Below are 17,192 nucleotides of genomic sequence, written 5' to 3' on the forward strand. Positions count from 1 at the left end.
CCCAGGTATTGATAGAATCAGTCCAGACCCACAGTTTCAAAGTTATATTTAAAACAGAGTTGCACTGATTTTCAATTAGTTCCATTTGGAGTTCCTCCGGCACATCTGATGCTGCGTTGAGGGCAAACGACGAGCAAAATAGTGAGAATTCCTTCTCGAGCTGAATGAAGACTTGGAAGCGATTCTGAAACCCACTTTTCAAGTTAATTACGATATTCTGAAACGTTTCCCTCGCTACTTGTTTCCACAGCCACCTGCCCAGTCCCTGCATTTCAGTCATGGGCGGAAGGCGCTGACAATATTAATCCCATTGCTTTCGTAGCAGTCAGTGTTCCATATTGGAGCCGAGATGCTGCCTGTGACTGAAATCCTCTCCGCTGTCTCGATGTCATGGAATTCTTGTGAAACGAAATGTCTGCATAGGAAGACACCGGGCTACACTGCTTCTGTGGGAACCAGCCGTCCTTCTGTTCTGTCCGTATGAATCGTCGGTGAATTGCGTGACTGGCTGATGTAACAACCCGAATGGCTCACTTAATTTAAGAAATGTGATTGGAGGGAACTGCAGGTGTGGATTTCATTTCATTCCGGTGCTGCTCAGAGCCGGTGATGCTGGCATTTAATGCCCATCCCCGACTGCGGCCGAGGAAGCATTTAAGCAGCTGTCCTCTCGTCGGTTTACGAATTCACCCAGATTTAACCCATTTACAAAACTCGCAACAGGTTCTCTGTCGCGCCGATAATGCAGACTCTCAGTCGCTTCATATGTCCCCGGTCCGGTATTCACTCTTTGAGGCAGAGAAAAAGCCAAGATCTAATCTGAGTCTATCACACTGCTGCTCTATTTCCGTGCCGAGTCAATAATATCTCTGCTTCCTTCCCTCTCTCTTGCAGTTAACCTGGTGGCGATTGTGATCCTGTCCCGAGGAAAGTGCGGTCTCTCCAAATGTATCACTCGTTACCTGCTGGGAATGGCAGCGGCCGATCTCCTGGTCGTTATCTCTGACCCTCTGCTGAAGTGGACTGTTTTCCTATATTTTAAGACTTCCTTCCTCCATCGAACTCCCGTTTGCAGGGTGTTTTATTGCCTTCTTATAGCCAGCACCGGGGTCTCTGTCTGGCTGACAGTTGCGTTCACCTGTAGCAGACTTGCGGCCATTTGTTGTGAAAAGCTGAAAACAAAATATTGCAGCGAACGAACGGCGGCGGTGGTTATCGGGACAGTTAGTGTTCTGGGCTGTTTGGAAAGTATCACTTTCTACTTTACATTAGAGCTTTTGATGGTAATTAATAGAGTTTTCTATGGCTGATTGAACAAAGCGACCTTCCATACGTACCCCTCGTGGGCCAAACTTGAGATCATTCATCGCATTTTAATACCTCGTCTCCCGTTTGTTCTGATTTTATTGCTCAATGCTCTGACAGTTGGACGGATTTTTTTCCGCTAGTAAAGTCCGGAGGGGGCTCCGGGGCCGCAGAAACGGAAAGAAAGACAAGGACCCGGAGATGGAGAACCGGAGGAAATCGGTCGTTTTACTATTCAGTATAACCGGTAGTTTTATATTTCTGTGGTTAACACGGCTGGTATTTGATAGCTACCGACAGATTGCAAACATCACCCATTATTGGTGAGAGTAGATATAGGACCGATGGAAAATGATGCTGGAGAAATTGTAATGTGAGATAAGGAGATGGCAGAGGAACTGAACGAGTATTTTGCATCAGTCTTCACTGAGGAAGACATCAGCAGTATACCGGACACTCAAGGGTGGCAGGGAAGAGAAGTGTGCGCAGTCACAATTACGACAGAGAAAGTACTCAGGAAGCTGAATAGTCTAAAGGTAGATAAATCTCCCGGACCAGATGGAATGCACCCTCGTGTTCTGAAGGAAGTAGCTGTGGAGATTGCGGAGGCATTAGCGATGATCTTTCAAAAGTCGATAGATTCTGGCATGGTTCCGGAGGACAGGAAGATTGCAAATGTCACTCCGCTATTTAAGAAGGGGGCAAGGAAGCAAAAAGGAAATTATAGACCTGTTAACTTGACATCGGTGGTTGGGAAGTTGTTGGAGTCGATTGTGAAGGATGAGGTTACAGAGTACCTGGAGGCATGTGACAAGATAGGCAGAACTCAGCATGGATTCCTCAAAGGAAAATCCTGCCTGACAAACCTATTACAATTTTTTTGAGGAAATTACCAGTAGGCTAGACAAGGGAGATGCAGGTGGATGTTGTATATTTGAATTTTCAGAAGGCCTTTGAAAAGGTGCCATACATGAGGCTACTTAACAAGATAAGAGTCCATGGAATTACAGGAAAGTTACATACGTGGATAGAGCGTTGGCAGATTGGCAGGAAACAGAGAGTAGGAATAAAGGGATCCTATTCTGGTTGGCTGCCGGTTACCAGTGGTTTCCACAGGGGTCCGTGTTGGGGCCGCTTCTTTTTACATTGTATATCAACGATTTGGAGTATGGAATAGATGGCTTTGTGGATAAGTTTGCTGACGATATGAAGATAGGTGGAGGGGCCGGTAGTGCTGAGGAAACGGAGAGTCTGCAGAGAGACTTGGATAGATTAGAAGAATGGGCAGAGAAGTGGCAAATGAAGTACAATGTTGGAAAGTGTATGGTTATGCACTTTGGCAGAAAACATAAACGGGCAGACTATTATTTAAATGGGGAAAGAATTCAAAGTTCTGAGATGCAACGGGACTTGGGAGTCCTCGTACAGGATTCCCTTAAAGTTAACCTCCAGGTTGAGTCGGTAGTGAAGAAGGAGAATGCAATGTTGGCATTCATTTCTAGAGAATAGAGTATAGGAGCAGGGATGTGATGTTGAGGCTCTATAAGGCGCTGGTGAGACCTCACTTGGAGTACTGTGGGCAGTTTTGGTCTCCTTATTTAAGAAAGGATGTGCTGACGTTGGAGAGGGTACAGAGAAGATTCACTAGAATGATTCCGGGAATGAGAGGGTTAACATATGAGGAACGTTTGTCCACTCTTGGACTGTATTCCTTGGAGTTTAGAAGAATGAGGGGAGACCTCATAGAAACATTTCCAATGTTAAAAGGCATGGACAGAGTGGATGTGGCAAAGTTGTTTCCCATGATGGGGGAGTCTAGTACGAGAGGGCATGACTTCAGGATTGAAGGGCGCCCTTTCAGAACAGATATGCGAAATTTTTTTTTTAGTCAGAGGCTGGTGAATCTATGGAATTTGTTGCCACGGGCAGCAGTGGAGGCCAAGTCACTGGGTGTATTTAAGGCAGAGATTGATAGGTATCTGAGTAGCCAAGTCATCAAAGGTTATGGTGAGAAGGCGGGGCAGTGGGACTAAATGCGATAAAATGGATCAGCTCATGATAAAATGGCGGAGCAGACTCGATGGGCCGAATGGCCTACTTCTGCTCCTTTGTCTTATGGTCTTATGGTCTTAATCTCCTCGCTCTTTCTCTCTCTCTCTCTGTCTCCAGCCCCCTCCCTCTCTATTTTCTTTCTTCCTCTCCCGAGCTCTCCCTTCTCCCATTCCACCTCTCTCGCTCACCCCTCTCCCTCTATCTCTCCTCTTCCTTTCCAACTGCTCTCCCCCTCTCTCTTTCTCTCTCTCCCGCTCCTCTCTTTCCACGCCTCTCTCTGCTTCCACGTTCTCTCTCTCACTCGCCCCTCTACATTCCCACTGTCCCTCTGCCGCCCTCTCGGTCTCTATCTCCTTGATCTGTCTCCCTCTACTTCTCCCTTTCCACGTTCTCCCTCTCTCTCGCTCTGTCTCCGCTTCTCCTTTTCCGCCCCCCTCTCCCTCCCTCCCTCCCTCCACCCCCTCTCTCCCTTCCCCTCTCTCCCTCCCCCTCTCTCCCTCCCCACTCTCTCCCTACCCCCCTCTCTCCCTCCCGCCTCTCTCATCCCATCTCTGGCTTTATCCCTCTCCGTCCCTCCTCCCTTCATTCACACTCTCTCACCCCTCTCCATTTTTACCTTTCTCCCCCTCTCCCTTCCAATTTCTCTATCTCTCTCTCTCTCCCTTGTTCCTATCCTCTCTTCCTTTCGACTTCCTGCCATCCTCTCGCCGCTCTCCTCCTTTCCAGTCTCTCTCTCCGTCCATCCCCCCGTCCGTTATCTCTCTCTGTCCCATCACTGTCCTTCCCCACCCCCGTCTCTCTGTCTGTTCTCAGTCTATCTCTCTCTCTGTCCGCCCCTCACACTCCCTCTCTCTCTCTGTCTCTCTCTCTCTCTCTCTCTCACTCTCTCTCACAGACACTCTCTCTCTCTCTCTCTCTCTCTGCGACAGACCATCGCCTGCCTGGTGGCGAATGTGATCTGCGCTCTCGCCTGCACTCCCGCCGTCATCCTGTACTCACTGAACGTCCGGGTCTTCCCCTGCATCGGGTACTGCTACACCGGGTGCCGGATGGTGAGTGTTCCGCACCCCCCCCCCCCCCCCAACACACTGGCGAACCAGCCCTCAGCCCCCCTCAACCCCCGGAGATCCCCACTCGGCCTTCCCCCTCTCCCGCGACGCTTTCCTCCCTCCGGGTAGCGCTCCCTCCCTCCACGCCAAGCTCCCTCAGAACCCTCCCTCCCCTCGGTTGTAGCGTCCCCTCCCCTGTCAGCTCCTTCCACAAACGGCGCACCCTCTGGGTGAAACAGTGTCCCCTCGGGGTCCCCTGTTAAATCTCTAAAACCTGCGCCCTCTGGTTCTCGATTCTCCGACCCTGGGGGAAACAGTCTGTGCTCATTCACCCTGTCTGTGTCCCTGGTGGTTTTACACACCCCTGTCAGGTCACCCCGACACTCCCGGGAATAAATTCCCAACCCGCCCGACCTCTCTCCGTAACTCAGTCCCTCCAGTCCCGGCGACATCCCCGTAAATCCCCGGGAGCTCCGGTCTCCTGTTCCCGGTGTCCGGTCCGATGATGGCGGGGATGCCGAACGCCGCCTTCACCGCCCCGTCTCCCCGTCACCCCACTTTCAGGGAACCGTCACCCAAAACCTGGTGTGTTCCGTGAAGAGAAAGCTACATTCCTGAGACAGGAGTTAACAGAGATTTCTCTCCACTCCCCCCCAACACTTGTAAACACATCTCCCCCTCCCACACTCCCCCTCTCTCCCCACCCAACGCGCTCCTTCCCTCTCCCCCGACTCTACCCCATTCCCCAAACAACTCCCCCCCTCCTCCTTCTTACCGGCCATCTCTCCCTCTCCCTCTTCCCCCTCACTATCCGTTCCTCTGTCACCCCTCTCTTCCCCTCCCTCGGAACTACCCCCTCTTCTCTCTCACACTCTCGACTCTCCCACTCTATCTCTCCTCTCTGCTCACCTTTGTCTTTCACCCCACTTTCCCCCTCTCCGTCTCTCACCCCCTCACTCCCCTCTCCCTCGTTCACCCCTCTCTGTCCCTCATCCCCTCTCCGTCTCTCCCCCCTCTGTTCTCCACCTTTCTCTCCCTCCCTGTCCGACCTCTCTCATCTCCTGCCTCTCACATTTCCCTCCCCCTTCTCTCTACCCTGTCTCTCACTAATCTCTCTCCCTCTCTCTCCCCTGTCTGACTCTCCCTCTATCAACTATTCTCTGCCCCCTCTCCTCTTTCTCCCCATCTCTCTCCCACCCACCCACCCCCTCTCTTCCTCACCCAACGCTCCCCAGTCTCTTCCTCCCCGTCTGGGTCTCCCACCTCCGCCTACCCCGCACTCCCGCTCCCAACCCTACCCTCTCTCCCCCTCTTCTGTCTCTCTCTTCCCCGACCCGAGCCCCTCTCCCTCTCTCTCTCTCACCCCATGTCTCCCTCTCTCCCTCTGGCAGAGGTTGGTGAGCGGGGTGACGGTGATTTTGCTGGTGAACTGCCTGGTCTCCCTGGTGATGTCCGTCCTCACGACCATCGTCAACTGCGGGAACCTCCAGTGCTGCGCCGCGCGGCCTCCGGTGTGAGTGGGATCTTCCTGTGCACCGGGGGGTGGGCGGCGGGGGATGGGACGTGGGTGGGAGAGATGGGGGGAGATGGAAAGAGGGTGGGGAGAGACGGGATGGAGCAAGAGAGAGAGATGGGGGCAGAAAGGGAATGAAAGGGGTGGGGAGAGGAGGATAGGGAGGGGGAGAGAGAGGTGGGGAAGAGATGGAGGGAGAAGAGGGGACAGAGGGGGTGGAGAGAGGGGACGGAGGGAGAGAGAGGCTGAGGGAGTGGGGTAGTGGATCCCGTCTCCTCTCCTCACCTTCTCTTTCTCCCCTTCCCTCCTCAATCTGATCCCTCCCTCTCCCCCACCCACAGAGGATGGTGGTGATCCACGCTAACCAGCCCGCACCGCCGGACCTCGCCTCCATCTTCTCCAGCAAACCGGTGCCCACCCCGGCCTCTGACGGGCCACAGTGACGTCACGTTCCCCGCTCCACGGGACAGCCCGAAGGATTCGGGCCGAGCGGCCTGAGAGAAAATCAAGACGGGATTTTGGAGACGGAGTTGTGGGGGTGGGGGTTGGTGGGTAACATTCCCGTGATCACATTCCTCCCCGTGGGTACCCCCCAGTTCCAGCTCCCTTGTTACGAGTCGCCCTCTCCCATCCTCGGCATCCGGTCACTCCTGAAACACTCCGCTCTCTGTCCCCTCTATCACCGCCCACCTCACCCTGGCTGCCGGCCATTCTGTGATGGTTATCATTGACAACCGCTCTCCCAGCATCGGAGAAATAGTCACATCCTTCTCCTCACCTCCCACTCACTTCCCTCCCTGTTTATTCAATCTCAACTCCTCATTCCTCCTCTCCTCCCGCCCCCAGCTCTCCCAACTCTCCATTTAACCTTCTGCAGACAGACACTCAGTGACCGGGTGTGACCCTCCCTCCCGCTTCCTCCACCACTCAGTGAGTCACTCCCTCACCCTCACCATCCTGTCACCCTCCTTCCCACCCCATCACTCCCCCTCCCTCCACACTCAGTGAGTCACTCCCTCACCCTCACCATCCTGTCACCCTCCTTCCCATCCCATCACTCCCCCTCCCTCCACACTCAGTGAGTCACTCCCTCACCCTCACTATCCTGTCACCCTCCTTCCCATCCCATCACTCACAAACCCCTCCCCTCGCTTTCCTCTCCCCGCCACCTCGATGTTGTTCAACTTACGCTGGATGGTTGCCATTTTGGGATGCCAATTTTCGCCTCTCCTCATCGCCCTCTCTCCCTCTGTTAGCCAGTGAGCCTCTCCACTACTCACCCCGTCACTCCTGACACCCTCCCCTCTCTGTCCCCTTGTCCTTTCTCCCGCCATCCAACATATCCTGGGTGGTGAACATTTTCCGATGGGAAATTTCGCTCCCTCACCCGCTCCCTTCCCTCTCTCGTTGAGTGAGTCTCTCCCCTCTCCGTCCGTTCAGACACTCAACTCTCCGTCCCATGAGCCCTGATCGCGTCTCGACCCCTTGCTCCCCCTTTCCCCCGTCCGCACCCCCCCCCCTTGCCGTCCGTCTTATTTGCGAAGGATTGAAACCACCCACCCTTCCTCCACACTCCCCATCCTGTTCCTGCCCACCCTGTCCTATCAGACCCCTCTTTCCTGGTCCTGCAACTTCCCCTCCCTTCCCGTCCCATCAGATCCCCTTCCAGCTCGTCCCATCACTTTCCCTCCTTCCTGGTCCCATCTCTCCCGCTCCCTTCCTGTCGTTTCACTCCTCCTCACCCCGACTCTATCTGATCCACGTCACCACCAGTTTGTGACAGGAACTCTCGCCTCCCCTTTTCGTCCCCTATTAACTTCGCCACGGTCACCGTCTCATCAGTCCACTCCTCGTCCCGTCACTCCTCTTCCTCCCAAACCCCTCACCCCTCCTCCCCAAAACCCACATGTATATGTGTATGTGTGAATATCTGAGATATATACATTAGTTTATTCAATGACAACATTATTAGAATTAAAACATACATGTAATACCCAGGACTATATAAAACACAAATTAAAATACTGATATTACAATCAATAACACACTCGATCCCGGGATTGTATCCACGGGCACCGCATGTTCCTTCGCCATAGATTCTGTGAGCGACAGTGACCATTGTAAGTCAGTGTCTCACTCCATCCCTTGCGGCCACATTAACCAAGGAACACACACAAAAATGCTGGTGAACGCAGCGGGCCAGGCAGCATCTCTAGGAAGAGGTACAGTCGACGTTTTGGGCTGAGATCCTTCATCAGGACTAACTGAAAGAAGAGATAGTCAGAGATTTGAAAGTAGGAGGGGGCGGAGAGATCTGAAATGACAGGAGACGACAGGAGGGGGAGGGATGGGGCCAAGAGCTGGACAGTTGTTTGGCAAAAGGTATACAGAGATGGAGAAGGGGGAGGGTCATGGGTCAGGAGGCCTAGGGAGAAAGAAAGCGGGAGGTGAACCCACTATAGTGAGAGGGACAGAGGCAGGAAAAAGAGACAAAACGGGGAAAAATAATAATGATAATAAATAATAAATAAGGGATGGGGTACGAGGGGGAGGTGGGGCACGTGTGAGTGAGGCAAGGAACAGGAGGATTTTACAGATCAATAGTGGCTGAGAAGATAGTGCAGGAGGGAGGCCTTCAGGTTTTAGATAATTGGGGTTTGTTCCAGGGAAGGTGGGATCTGTTCCGACGGGACGGTTTACACCTGAACTGGAGGGGTACTAACATTCTTGCAGGAAAGTTTGCTACTGCTGCTTGGGTGGGGGGGGGGGGGTTAAACTAAATTTGCAGGGGGCAGGGATCCAGAATGTGAGAGAGGATAGCGAGGTGAAGTATAAAGGACAGGTGGCGACTACACGGTTCCGGAATATTAAGTGTGAAGTAGAGAAAGGTGAGGCGGAACGAGTGATAAGGAGGATACATGTGCAGAGGGATGGTCTGACGAAGCATGGAGTTAAATGTGTGAGCTGCTGACGAGCGGGAATAAATAAACTGCTCCCGACTCACTCACAGTCACACACAATTAACTGACCGGCGACAACGGGTGACCGGTTGAATAATCAGTCCCGTTTCTCACCGTCACTTTGCATCGGGGAACCGATGATTATAAAATCACACTTCAGGACCGTGTCCCAGATCGCTGCAGATCCAGGGTCACTGCTGAGGTATTTGTCTATTTAACATCATTATATCGGCCAGACTGCCGAATGCACCATCCTCAGCAAAGGGAGCAAAAGGATTCTCTCCCGGGATAATCCCACCCCGGGACACCGGTGTCCCAGACTAAACCCCGCCATCATCGGGCCCTTACTGTCTGTGTAATTCCCCGGCATCAAACGTAAAAGTTGCCCGTGAACGCAGCAGGCCAGCCAGCATTACATACTCCCGGGATAATCCCACCCCGGGACACCGGTGTCCCAGACTGAGCCCCGGCCCCCGGGATCTTCCCGTTTGTGTAATTTCCCGGGGTCTCACGTGGGCGGGGTCTCGAAACCGGACATCCGGCGGAAGCTGCGCCGCTGGACAGCAGGCGAAAATACGTCACTACGGGCGCACAAAGAACTACGCGTGCGACCCTGGAGCCAGCTCCGTTAGAACGGTTGGGAATTAAACCTGGCGCGCGGCCATTAAAGGTAAGGGGAAGGTGGGGGGGGGGGAGTTAAAGGGGAGGGCGGGGAATCGGCAAAAATGTCCCCATCCCGCGGGCGGGGATGTTCACACATTCAGATGTTCACACGGTCACTGTCAGTCCGGGTCTGGGTTCCTGCAGAGATCTCAGTTCCTTCTTCCCGGTCCATCTGAACTGATTGTACCCCAGCCTGAAACAGATGGGAGAATAAAGATGAAATAAACAGATTACACAACGTGTCAGTAACAGGGGACTGGGGTTAATGTTTCAACAACACTCACAGACAAATATCACCAGAAAACCCGCGGATCCGCTGATATTTTATCACATTGAACATTAACACAAACACTCACCGGATCCGCTCCAGACTCGGGAGGGTCAGTATGAGGCGGCGGAGAGCGGGGACAGATCGGTCTGTCAGCGAGTTTGATCTCAGGTCCAGCTCCGTCAGTGATGGGTTTGTACTGAGAGCAGAGGCGAGATCCTCGGCACCAGAATCTGTGAGACCGACATTTCCCAGCCTGGAGATGAGAGAAAGTGAGGGTGAAGGACACAGAGAGACAGGAAACGGAACAAATCCCCAGTGTTTATCAGTAACACAATTACTGATCACATTAATGTTCAGTGTCAGACACCCAGTGACTGTAAACACAATCTCCCACAGTCTGGTACTTACCGCAGTTTCTGTATTTTACACTCTGGGTTCCTCAGAGCCTCAGACACCAGTTTCACTCCTGAATCTCCCAGTTCATTAATACTCAGGTCCAGCTCCGTCAGTGATGGGTTTGTACTGAGAGCGGAGACGAGATCCTCGGCACCAGAATCTGTGAGACCGACATTGCCCAGCCTGGAGATGAGAGAGAGAGTGAGGGTGAAGGACACAGAGAGACAGGAAACGGAACAAATCCCCAGTGTTTATCAGTAACACAATTACTGATCACATTAATGTTCAGTGTCAGACACCCAGTGACTGTAAACACAATCTCCCACAGTCTGGTACTTACCCCAGTTTCTGTATTTTACACTCCGGGTTCCTCAGAGCTGCAGACACCAGTTTCACTCCTGAATCTCCCAGTTTGTTACCACTCAGTCTAAACACAAACAGACAAATTGATGAACAAAGTGATTCAAACCGTGGGTCTGAGGGAATTTCTCTCACTCGGATATTTCAGGAAACATTAAACCCTTCAGTAAATCACTGATTGGAGTTCCCATCACTGTCAATGTCCCTCACTGCCCAGCTCCAGGGTATTCACCGAATGTCAGTAATTTAGTCTGTCGGTGTGACCCTGTAAACTCCACATATTCTGTCTCATTCCCCGATGGTTAGAAACGTGTTCCTGATGTGAGAGGGTCGGAAGGGGCAGGGATAAGAGAGATCCCACAGGAGAAGGGTAACGGGTAAGAGAGATCCCACAGGAGGTAAGGGGATGGCATTTGTCACAATTCATCACAATCTGATTTATCACAGGTTACCCAAATCCCTTTACATTGAAACAACACAATGGGACACTTTCACAGTTCAGAGTGAGAGATAAATCAAGTTACCTCAACTCCCGGCACTTGTGCAGCCCGGGTCCCAGCCGCTGGATTCCTTCACACTGAATGTGGCAGCTCTCCAGGTCGAGACGTTTTATTGTATCACAGAGTCCGATGACATGAGACAGGACCGCGCAGTCAATCGGGGTCAGTGTCATTTCACGGAATGAAAGTGTTTCCACAGATCCCAGTGCGGCCTGAGCCAGTCCACGATTCTGAGACTCAAACAGGTAGTGCAATGTGTTCAGGAGGCTCCTTTTACCAGATTCACTCCTCGCGTTTCCACTCTGACGTTTAACCTCCTCCTTCACCCAGTCAATCACCCGGCAGGTTGTTTGATGAGGAAATGGACCCAGAAACTCCTCTAGGCCCCGAGCTGTCATTGGGTTGGAGAGACCAGCAACAAAACGGAGAAATACCTCAAATCGCCCATCTGTTGTGTTGTGGGCCTCAGTGAGGATTTTCAGGATATCCCCGGGATGTGGATTCAGGAATTGTGCGACTGCAGCTACAAACTCTTGAATGGTGAGGTGTGGGAATGTGTACACCACGCTCCGGGCAGAATCCTCTCTCTCCAAAAGCTCCATCAGGAATCCGGACAGGAACTGGGAAGGCTGCAGATTGTAGTTGATCAAATCTCCATCTGTAAACACAATCTTCTTATCATACACTCCTCTGAAGGCCATCTGACCAACCCTGAGTAACACCTCACGGGGTTTCTCAATCTCACGGCCGTGGTTTTTCAGGATGTTGTAAATATAGTAGGAGTACAGTTGGGTGATGGTCTTGGGAACTCGCTGCGGGTCCCTGACTCTTTGTGTGAAGAAGGGGCCCAGTGCCAGAGCGAGGATCCAGCAGTAGGAGGGGTTGTAGCTCATGGTGTACAGGATCTCGTTCTCCTCCACGTGTTTGAAAACAGCTGCTGCCACCGTCTGATCTTCAAAATACCTGATGAAATATTCCTTCCGTTCCTTCCCAGCAAATCCCAGGATTTCAGCACAGACACTGATCTCTGCCTTTTCCAATAAATGTAACGCAGTGGGACGGGTGGTCACCAGCACTGAACACCCTGGGAGCAGCTTGCCCTGGATTAAACTGTACACAATGTCAGACACTTCACACCACCACTCGGGATCTGGGCACTGGTGCTTGGGTTCTGTATCTCTCCGACTGTCTGCAAAATTGATTCTGTGTTTGAATTCATCCAAACCATCGAATATAAACAGCAACCCCTTTGGGTTCTTCCAGACCTCTGTCAAGGATTTCCTAAAGTAAGGATACTGATCTAGAATCATTTCCCTCAGGTTTGTTCTGCGGTTATTGGAGTTTAAGTCCCGAAATTTGAAACTGAAGACAAACTGGAATTGTTGGTATATTTTCCCCTTGGCCCAGTCATAAACAATCTTTTGAACCATTGTTGTTTTCCCGATCCCCGCGACTCCGGCCACTGCTGCCGAACATCCCGAAGTTGATCGTGTGAAGGATCTTTTCATTTTGTCCCAAAATCTATGTGAGTAACTATTCTGAAACAGCTGAGCTGTCCGGATTTTCTCCAGCTCTCTGCGGAGATGTTCCTCTCTCCACTCCTCGTGGTCTCTGCCTCTTGCCAGCAGCTCATGTTCCACCAGTGTCCTATCTCGAACAGTAGAAATGACCGTGAGCTCAGCGTATCGATCAACCAGCTGGAAAACCTTCACCTTCTCCCTCATCAGGATCGTGTTGACTCTCAGTGTTTCCGTTTGTGTCCGCAGAGTCTCCTTATGTTTCTGTTGAACATCTTCCATGGGAACAGACAGTGGACAAACTGTTAGATGCCTCATCTCAGAACTCAGTATTTAAGCACACAAGAGTTAGCTCAAAGCTCTTGCATTAATTGGATTCATCAATGGATGCTCGAAAGTAAATTCCATAAACAGACCCCTAACTGGACAGAGAGGCCTGGTCCAGATAAACACCAGATCATCACATTTCACAATTAACTGTGCTGTGAAGGTGAGTATTTCCCTGGTAGTTCACTGAACCCTGACTGTCCCGTACTGGACAAACTCCCTCTACTGTCACAGCTGTCATTTTTTCCTGTGGAAGAAACTTTTAATCCCCAGTGTTGATGTGGCATATGGAGATGGAGAAAAGGATAGTGGGCATTCTGTGAAAGGAACAGGTCAGGGAATCACAGCTCCCCCTCCCCTCTCACCGTCACCCTGTCAGGGTTGTGTGGGGTCTCACAGTGTGTCAGGACCCTGTCAGGGGTGTGTGGGTTTTCACAGTGTGTCAGGACACCTGTCAGGGGTGTGTGGGATCTCACAGTTTCAGAACCCTGTCAGGGGTGTGTGGGGTCTCAGTGTGTCAGGATCCTGCAGGTGTGTGTGGAGTCTCACAATGTGTCACAACACTGTCAGGAGCGTGTGGGGTCTCACAGTGTGTCAGGACCCTCTCAGGGGTGTGTGGGGTCTCAGTGTGTCAGGATCCTGTCAGGGGTGTGTGGGGTCTCACAGTGTGTCAGGACCCTCTCAGGGGCGTGTAGGTTTTCACAGTGTGTCAGGATCCTGCAGGTGTGTGTGGAGTCTCACAATGTGTCACAACACTGTCAGGAGTGTGTGGGGTCTCACAGTGTGTCAGGACCCTCTCAGGGGCTTGTGGGTTTTCACAGTCTGTCAGGACTCTGTCAGGTGTGTGTTGAGTCTCAAAGTGTGTCAGTATCTTGTCAGGGGTCTGTGGGGATCTCACAGTGTGTCCGGACCCTGTCAGTTGTGTGTTGGAATCTCACAGTGTGTCAAGACCCTGCCAGGGGTGTGGGGGGTCTCACACTGTCACAGCATTTTGCCAGGGGTGTATGGCATCTGGCAATGTGCCAGGACCCGATCCGGTGCGTGTGGGGGTGTTAGAGTGTGTCCACTCCCTCTCATGTGTGTGTGGGGACTCAGTGTGTCAGGATCCTGTCAGTGGAGTGTGGGGTCTCACAATGTGTCAGGACCCTATCCGGTGAGTGTGGGGGTGTTAGAGTGTGTCCCTTTCATGTGTGTGTGGAGTCTCACCTTGTGTCAGGACCCTGTCAGGTGTTTGTTGTCTCACAGTGTGTCAGAACCCTGCCAGGGGGGTGTGGGGTGTCACATTGTGTCAGGAACCTGTCAGTTGTGTGTGGGGTCTCATTGTGTGTCTGTACCCTGCCAGGGGGGTGTGGGGTCTGACAGTGTGTCAAGACCGTGTCAGTAGTTTGTGGGGTCTCACAGTGGGTCAGGGTCTCACAGTATGCCAGGACACTAACTATGTTCTGTGGGGTCTGACAGTGAGTCAGTACCCTGTCAGGTGTTTGTGGGGTCTCACAGTGTGTCAGGACCCTGTCAGGGATGTGTGCAGTCTCATAGTGTGTCAGGACCCTGTCAGGTGTTTGTGGGGTCTCACAGTGTGTCAGGACCCTGTCAGGGGTGTGTGGGTTTTCACAATGTGTCAGGACTCTTTCAGGTATATGTTGGGTCTCAAATTGTGTCAGTAGCTTGTCAGGGGTGCGTGGGGGTCTTACAGTGTGTCAGGACCCTGTCAGGCTGTGTGGGGATCTCACTGTGTGTTTAGACCCTGCCAGTGGTGTTTGGGGTCTCACACTGTCTCAGGATTTTGTCAGGGGTGTGTGGCATCTGGCAATGTGTTAGGACTCTATCCGGTGCATGTGGGTGTCTTAAAGAGTGTGTTCTCTCCCTCTCATGTGTGTGTGGGGCCTCACAGTGTGTCAGGAACCTGTGAGTGGTGTGTGAGGTGTTACAGTGTGTCAGGACCCTGTCAGGTGTGTGTGTGGTCTCATAGTGTGTCAGGACCCTGTCAGGTGTCTGTGGGCTCTCACAGTGTGTCAGGACCCTGTCAGCGGTGTGTGGCGTCTCACAGTGTGTCAGGACCCTGTCAGGGGTGTGTTGGGTCTCAAAGTGTGTCGGGACCCTGTTAGGGGTGTGTGGGATGTCACATTGTGTCAGGATCCTGTCAGGGGTGAGTGGGCTCTCACAGTGTGTCAGGAACCTGTTAGAGGTGTGTGGGGTTCCACAGTGTGTCAGGAATCTGTCACGGGTGTGTGGCGTCTCACAGTGTGTCAGGAACCTGTCGGTTGTGTGTGGGGTCTCACTGAGTGTCCGGACCCTGTCAGGGGTGTGTGGGGATCTCACAGTGTGTCAGGATCCTGTCAGGGGTGTGTGGGCATCTCACAGTGTGTCAAGACCCTGTCAGGGGTGTGTTGGGTCTCAAAGTGTGTCAGGACCCTGTTAGGGGTGTGTGGGATGTCACAGTGTGTCAGGACCCTGTCAGCGGCGTGTGTGGTCTCAGAGTGTGTGATTATCCTGTCAGCTGTGTGTGGGTTCTCACAGTGTGTCAGGATCCTGTCAGGGGTGAGTGTGGTCTCACAGTGTGTCAGGAACCTGCTAGAGGTGTGTGGGGTTCCACAGTGTGTCAGGAATCTCTCAGGGGTGTGTGGCGTATCACAGTTTGTCAAGACCCTGCCAGGGGTATGGGGGATCTCAGACTGTCTCAGGATTTTGCCAGGGGTGTATGGCGTCAGGCAATGTGTCAGGACCCTATCCGGTGCGTGTGGGGGTCTTAGAGTGTGTTCTCTCCCTCTCATATGTGTGTGGGGCCTCACAGTGTGTCAGGAACCTGCGAGGGGTGTGTGAGGTGTCACAGTGCCTCAGGACCCTGTCAGGTGTGTGTGTGGTCACACAGTGTGTCAGGACCCTGTCAGGTGTCTGTGGGGTCTCACAGCGTGTCAGGACACTGTCAGCGATGTGTCGGGTCTCACAATGTGTCAGGACCCCAACTGGGTTGTGTGGTGTCTCACAGATTGTCAGGACCCTGTCAGGGATGTCTTTGGTCTCACAGTGTATCAGGAACCTGTCAGGGGTGTGTGGGATTTAACACTGTGTCAGGACCCTGTCAGAGGTTTGTGGGGTCTCACAGTGGGTCAGTACCCTGTCACGGGTTTGTGGGGTCTCACAGTGTGTCAGGACCGTGTGTTAGGGATGTGATGTTGAGGCTCTATAAGGCGCTGGTGAGACCTCACTTGGAGAACTGTGGGCAGTTTTGGTCTCCTTATTTAAGAAAGGATGTGCTGACATTGGAGAGGGTACAGAGAAGATTCACGAGAATGATTCAGGGAATGAGAGGGTTAACATATGAGGAACGTTTGTCCGCTCTTGGACTGTATTCCTTGGAGTTTAGAAGAATGAGGGGAAACCTCATAGAAACATTTCGAATGTTACAAGGCATGGACAGAGTGGATGTGGCAAAGTTGTTTCCCATGATGGGGGAGTCTAGTACGAGAGGGCATGACTTCAGGATTGAAGGGCGCCGTTTCAGAACAGAAATGCGAAGAAATTGTTTTAGTCAGAGGGTGGTGAATCTATGGAATTTGTTGCCACGGGCAGCAGTGGAGGCCAAGTCACTGGGTGTATTTAAGGCAGAGATTGATAGGTATCTGAGTAGCCAGGGCATCAAAGATTATGGTGAGAAGGCTGGGCAGTGGGACTAAATAGGATAAAATGGATCAGCTCATGATAAAATGGCGGAGTAGACTCGATGGGCCGAATGGCCTACTTCTACTCCTTTGTCTTATGGTCTCATGCTCTTATGACCCTGCTAGGGGTATGTGGGGTCTCACACTGTGTCAGGATCTTGACAGGTGTTTGTGGGGTCTCACAGTGTGTCAGGACCCTGTCAGTTGTTTGTGGATTATCTCAGTATTTCAGTATCCCTCCATGGGTGTGTGGGGTCTCACACTGTGTCAGGACTCTGTCCGCGGTGTGTGGGGTCTCACAGTGTGTCAGGACCCTGTCAGGGGTGTGTGGTGTCTCACAGTGTGTCAGGACCCTGTCAGGGCAGTGTGGGGTCTTGCAGTGTGTCAGGACCCCGTCGGGGGTGTGTGCGGTCTCACAGTGTGTCAGGACCCTGTCAGGAGTGTGTGTGGTCTCAGAGTGTTTCAGGATCTTGTCAGGGGTGTGTTGGGTCTCGCTGAGTGTCAGGACCCTTTCAGTGGTGTGTAGGGTCTCACAGTGCGTCCGGGTGTGTGGGAGCTCACAGCTTGTTAGGACCATGTCAGAGGTGTGTTTATTCTCAAAGTGCGTCAGGAATCTCCCT

General features: G+C 52.4%; 1 protein-coding gene across 1 annotated transcript in view; it reads right to left on the minus strand.

Annotated features, from left to right (window-relative positions):
- Nucleotides 1-9,209: 9,209 nt before the first annotated feature.
- Nucleotides 9,210-17,192, minus strand: part of LOC134342085 (NACHT, LRR and PYD domains-containing protein 3-like) — a 70,521-nt gene continuing 62,538 nt past the window's right edge. The window contains exons 10-14 of the mRNA XM_063040029.1: nucleotides 11,094-12,861; nucleotides 10,550-10,636; nucleotides 10,222-10,392; nucleotides 9,899-10,066; nucleotides 9,210-9,735 (exon numbers count right to left, since the gene is read on the minus strand). Of these exons, the coding sequence (XP_062896099.1) occupies nucleotides 9,648-9,735; nucleotides 9,899-10,066; nucleotides 10,222-10,392; nucleotides 10,550-10,636; nucleotides 11,094-12,861 (2,282 nt within the window). The 3' untranslated portion in view covers nucleotides 9,210-9,647. The remainder of the gene's footprint in view (nucleotides 9,736-9,898; nucleotides 10,067-10,221; nucleotides 10,393-10,549; nucleotides 10,637-11,093; nucleotides 12,862-17,192) is intronic.

This window comes from Mobula hypostoma, unplaced genomic scaffold, assembly GCF_963921235.1.
Source record: "Mobula hypostoma unplaced genomic scaffold, sMobHyp1.1 scaffold_51, whole genome shotgun sequence".
NCBI classification, from domain to species: Eukaryota; Metazoa; Chordata; class Chondrichthyes; order Myliobatiformes; family Myliobatidae; genus Mobula; species Mobula hypostoma.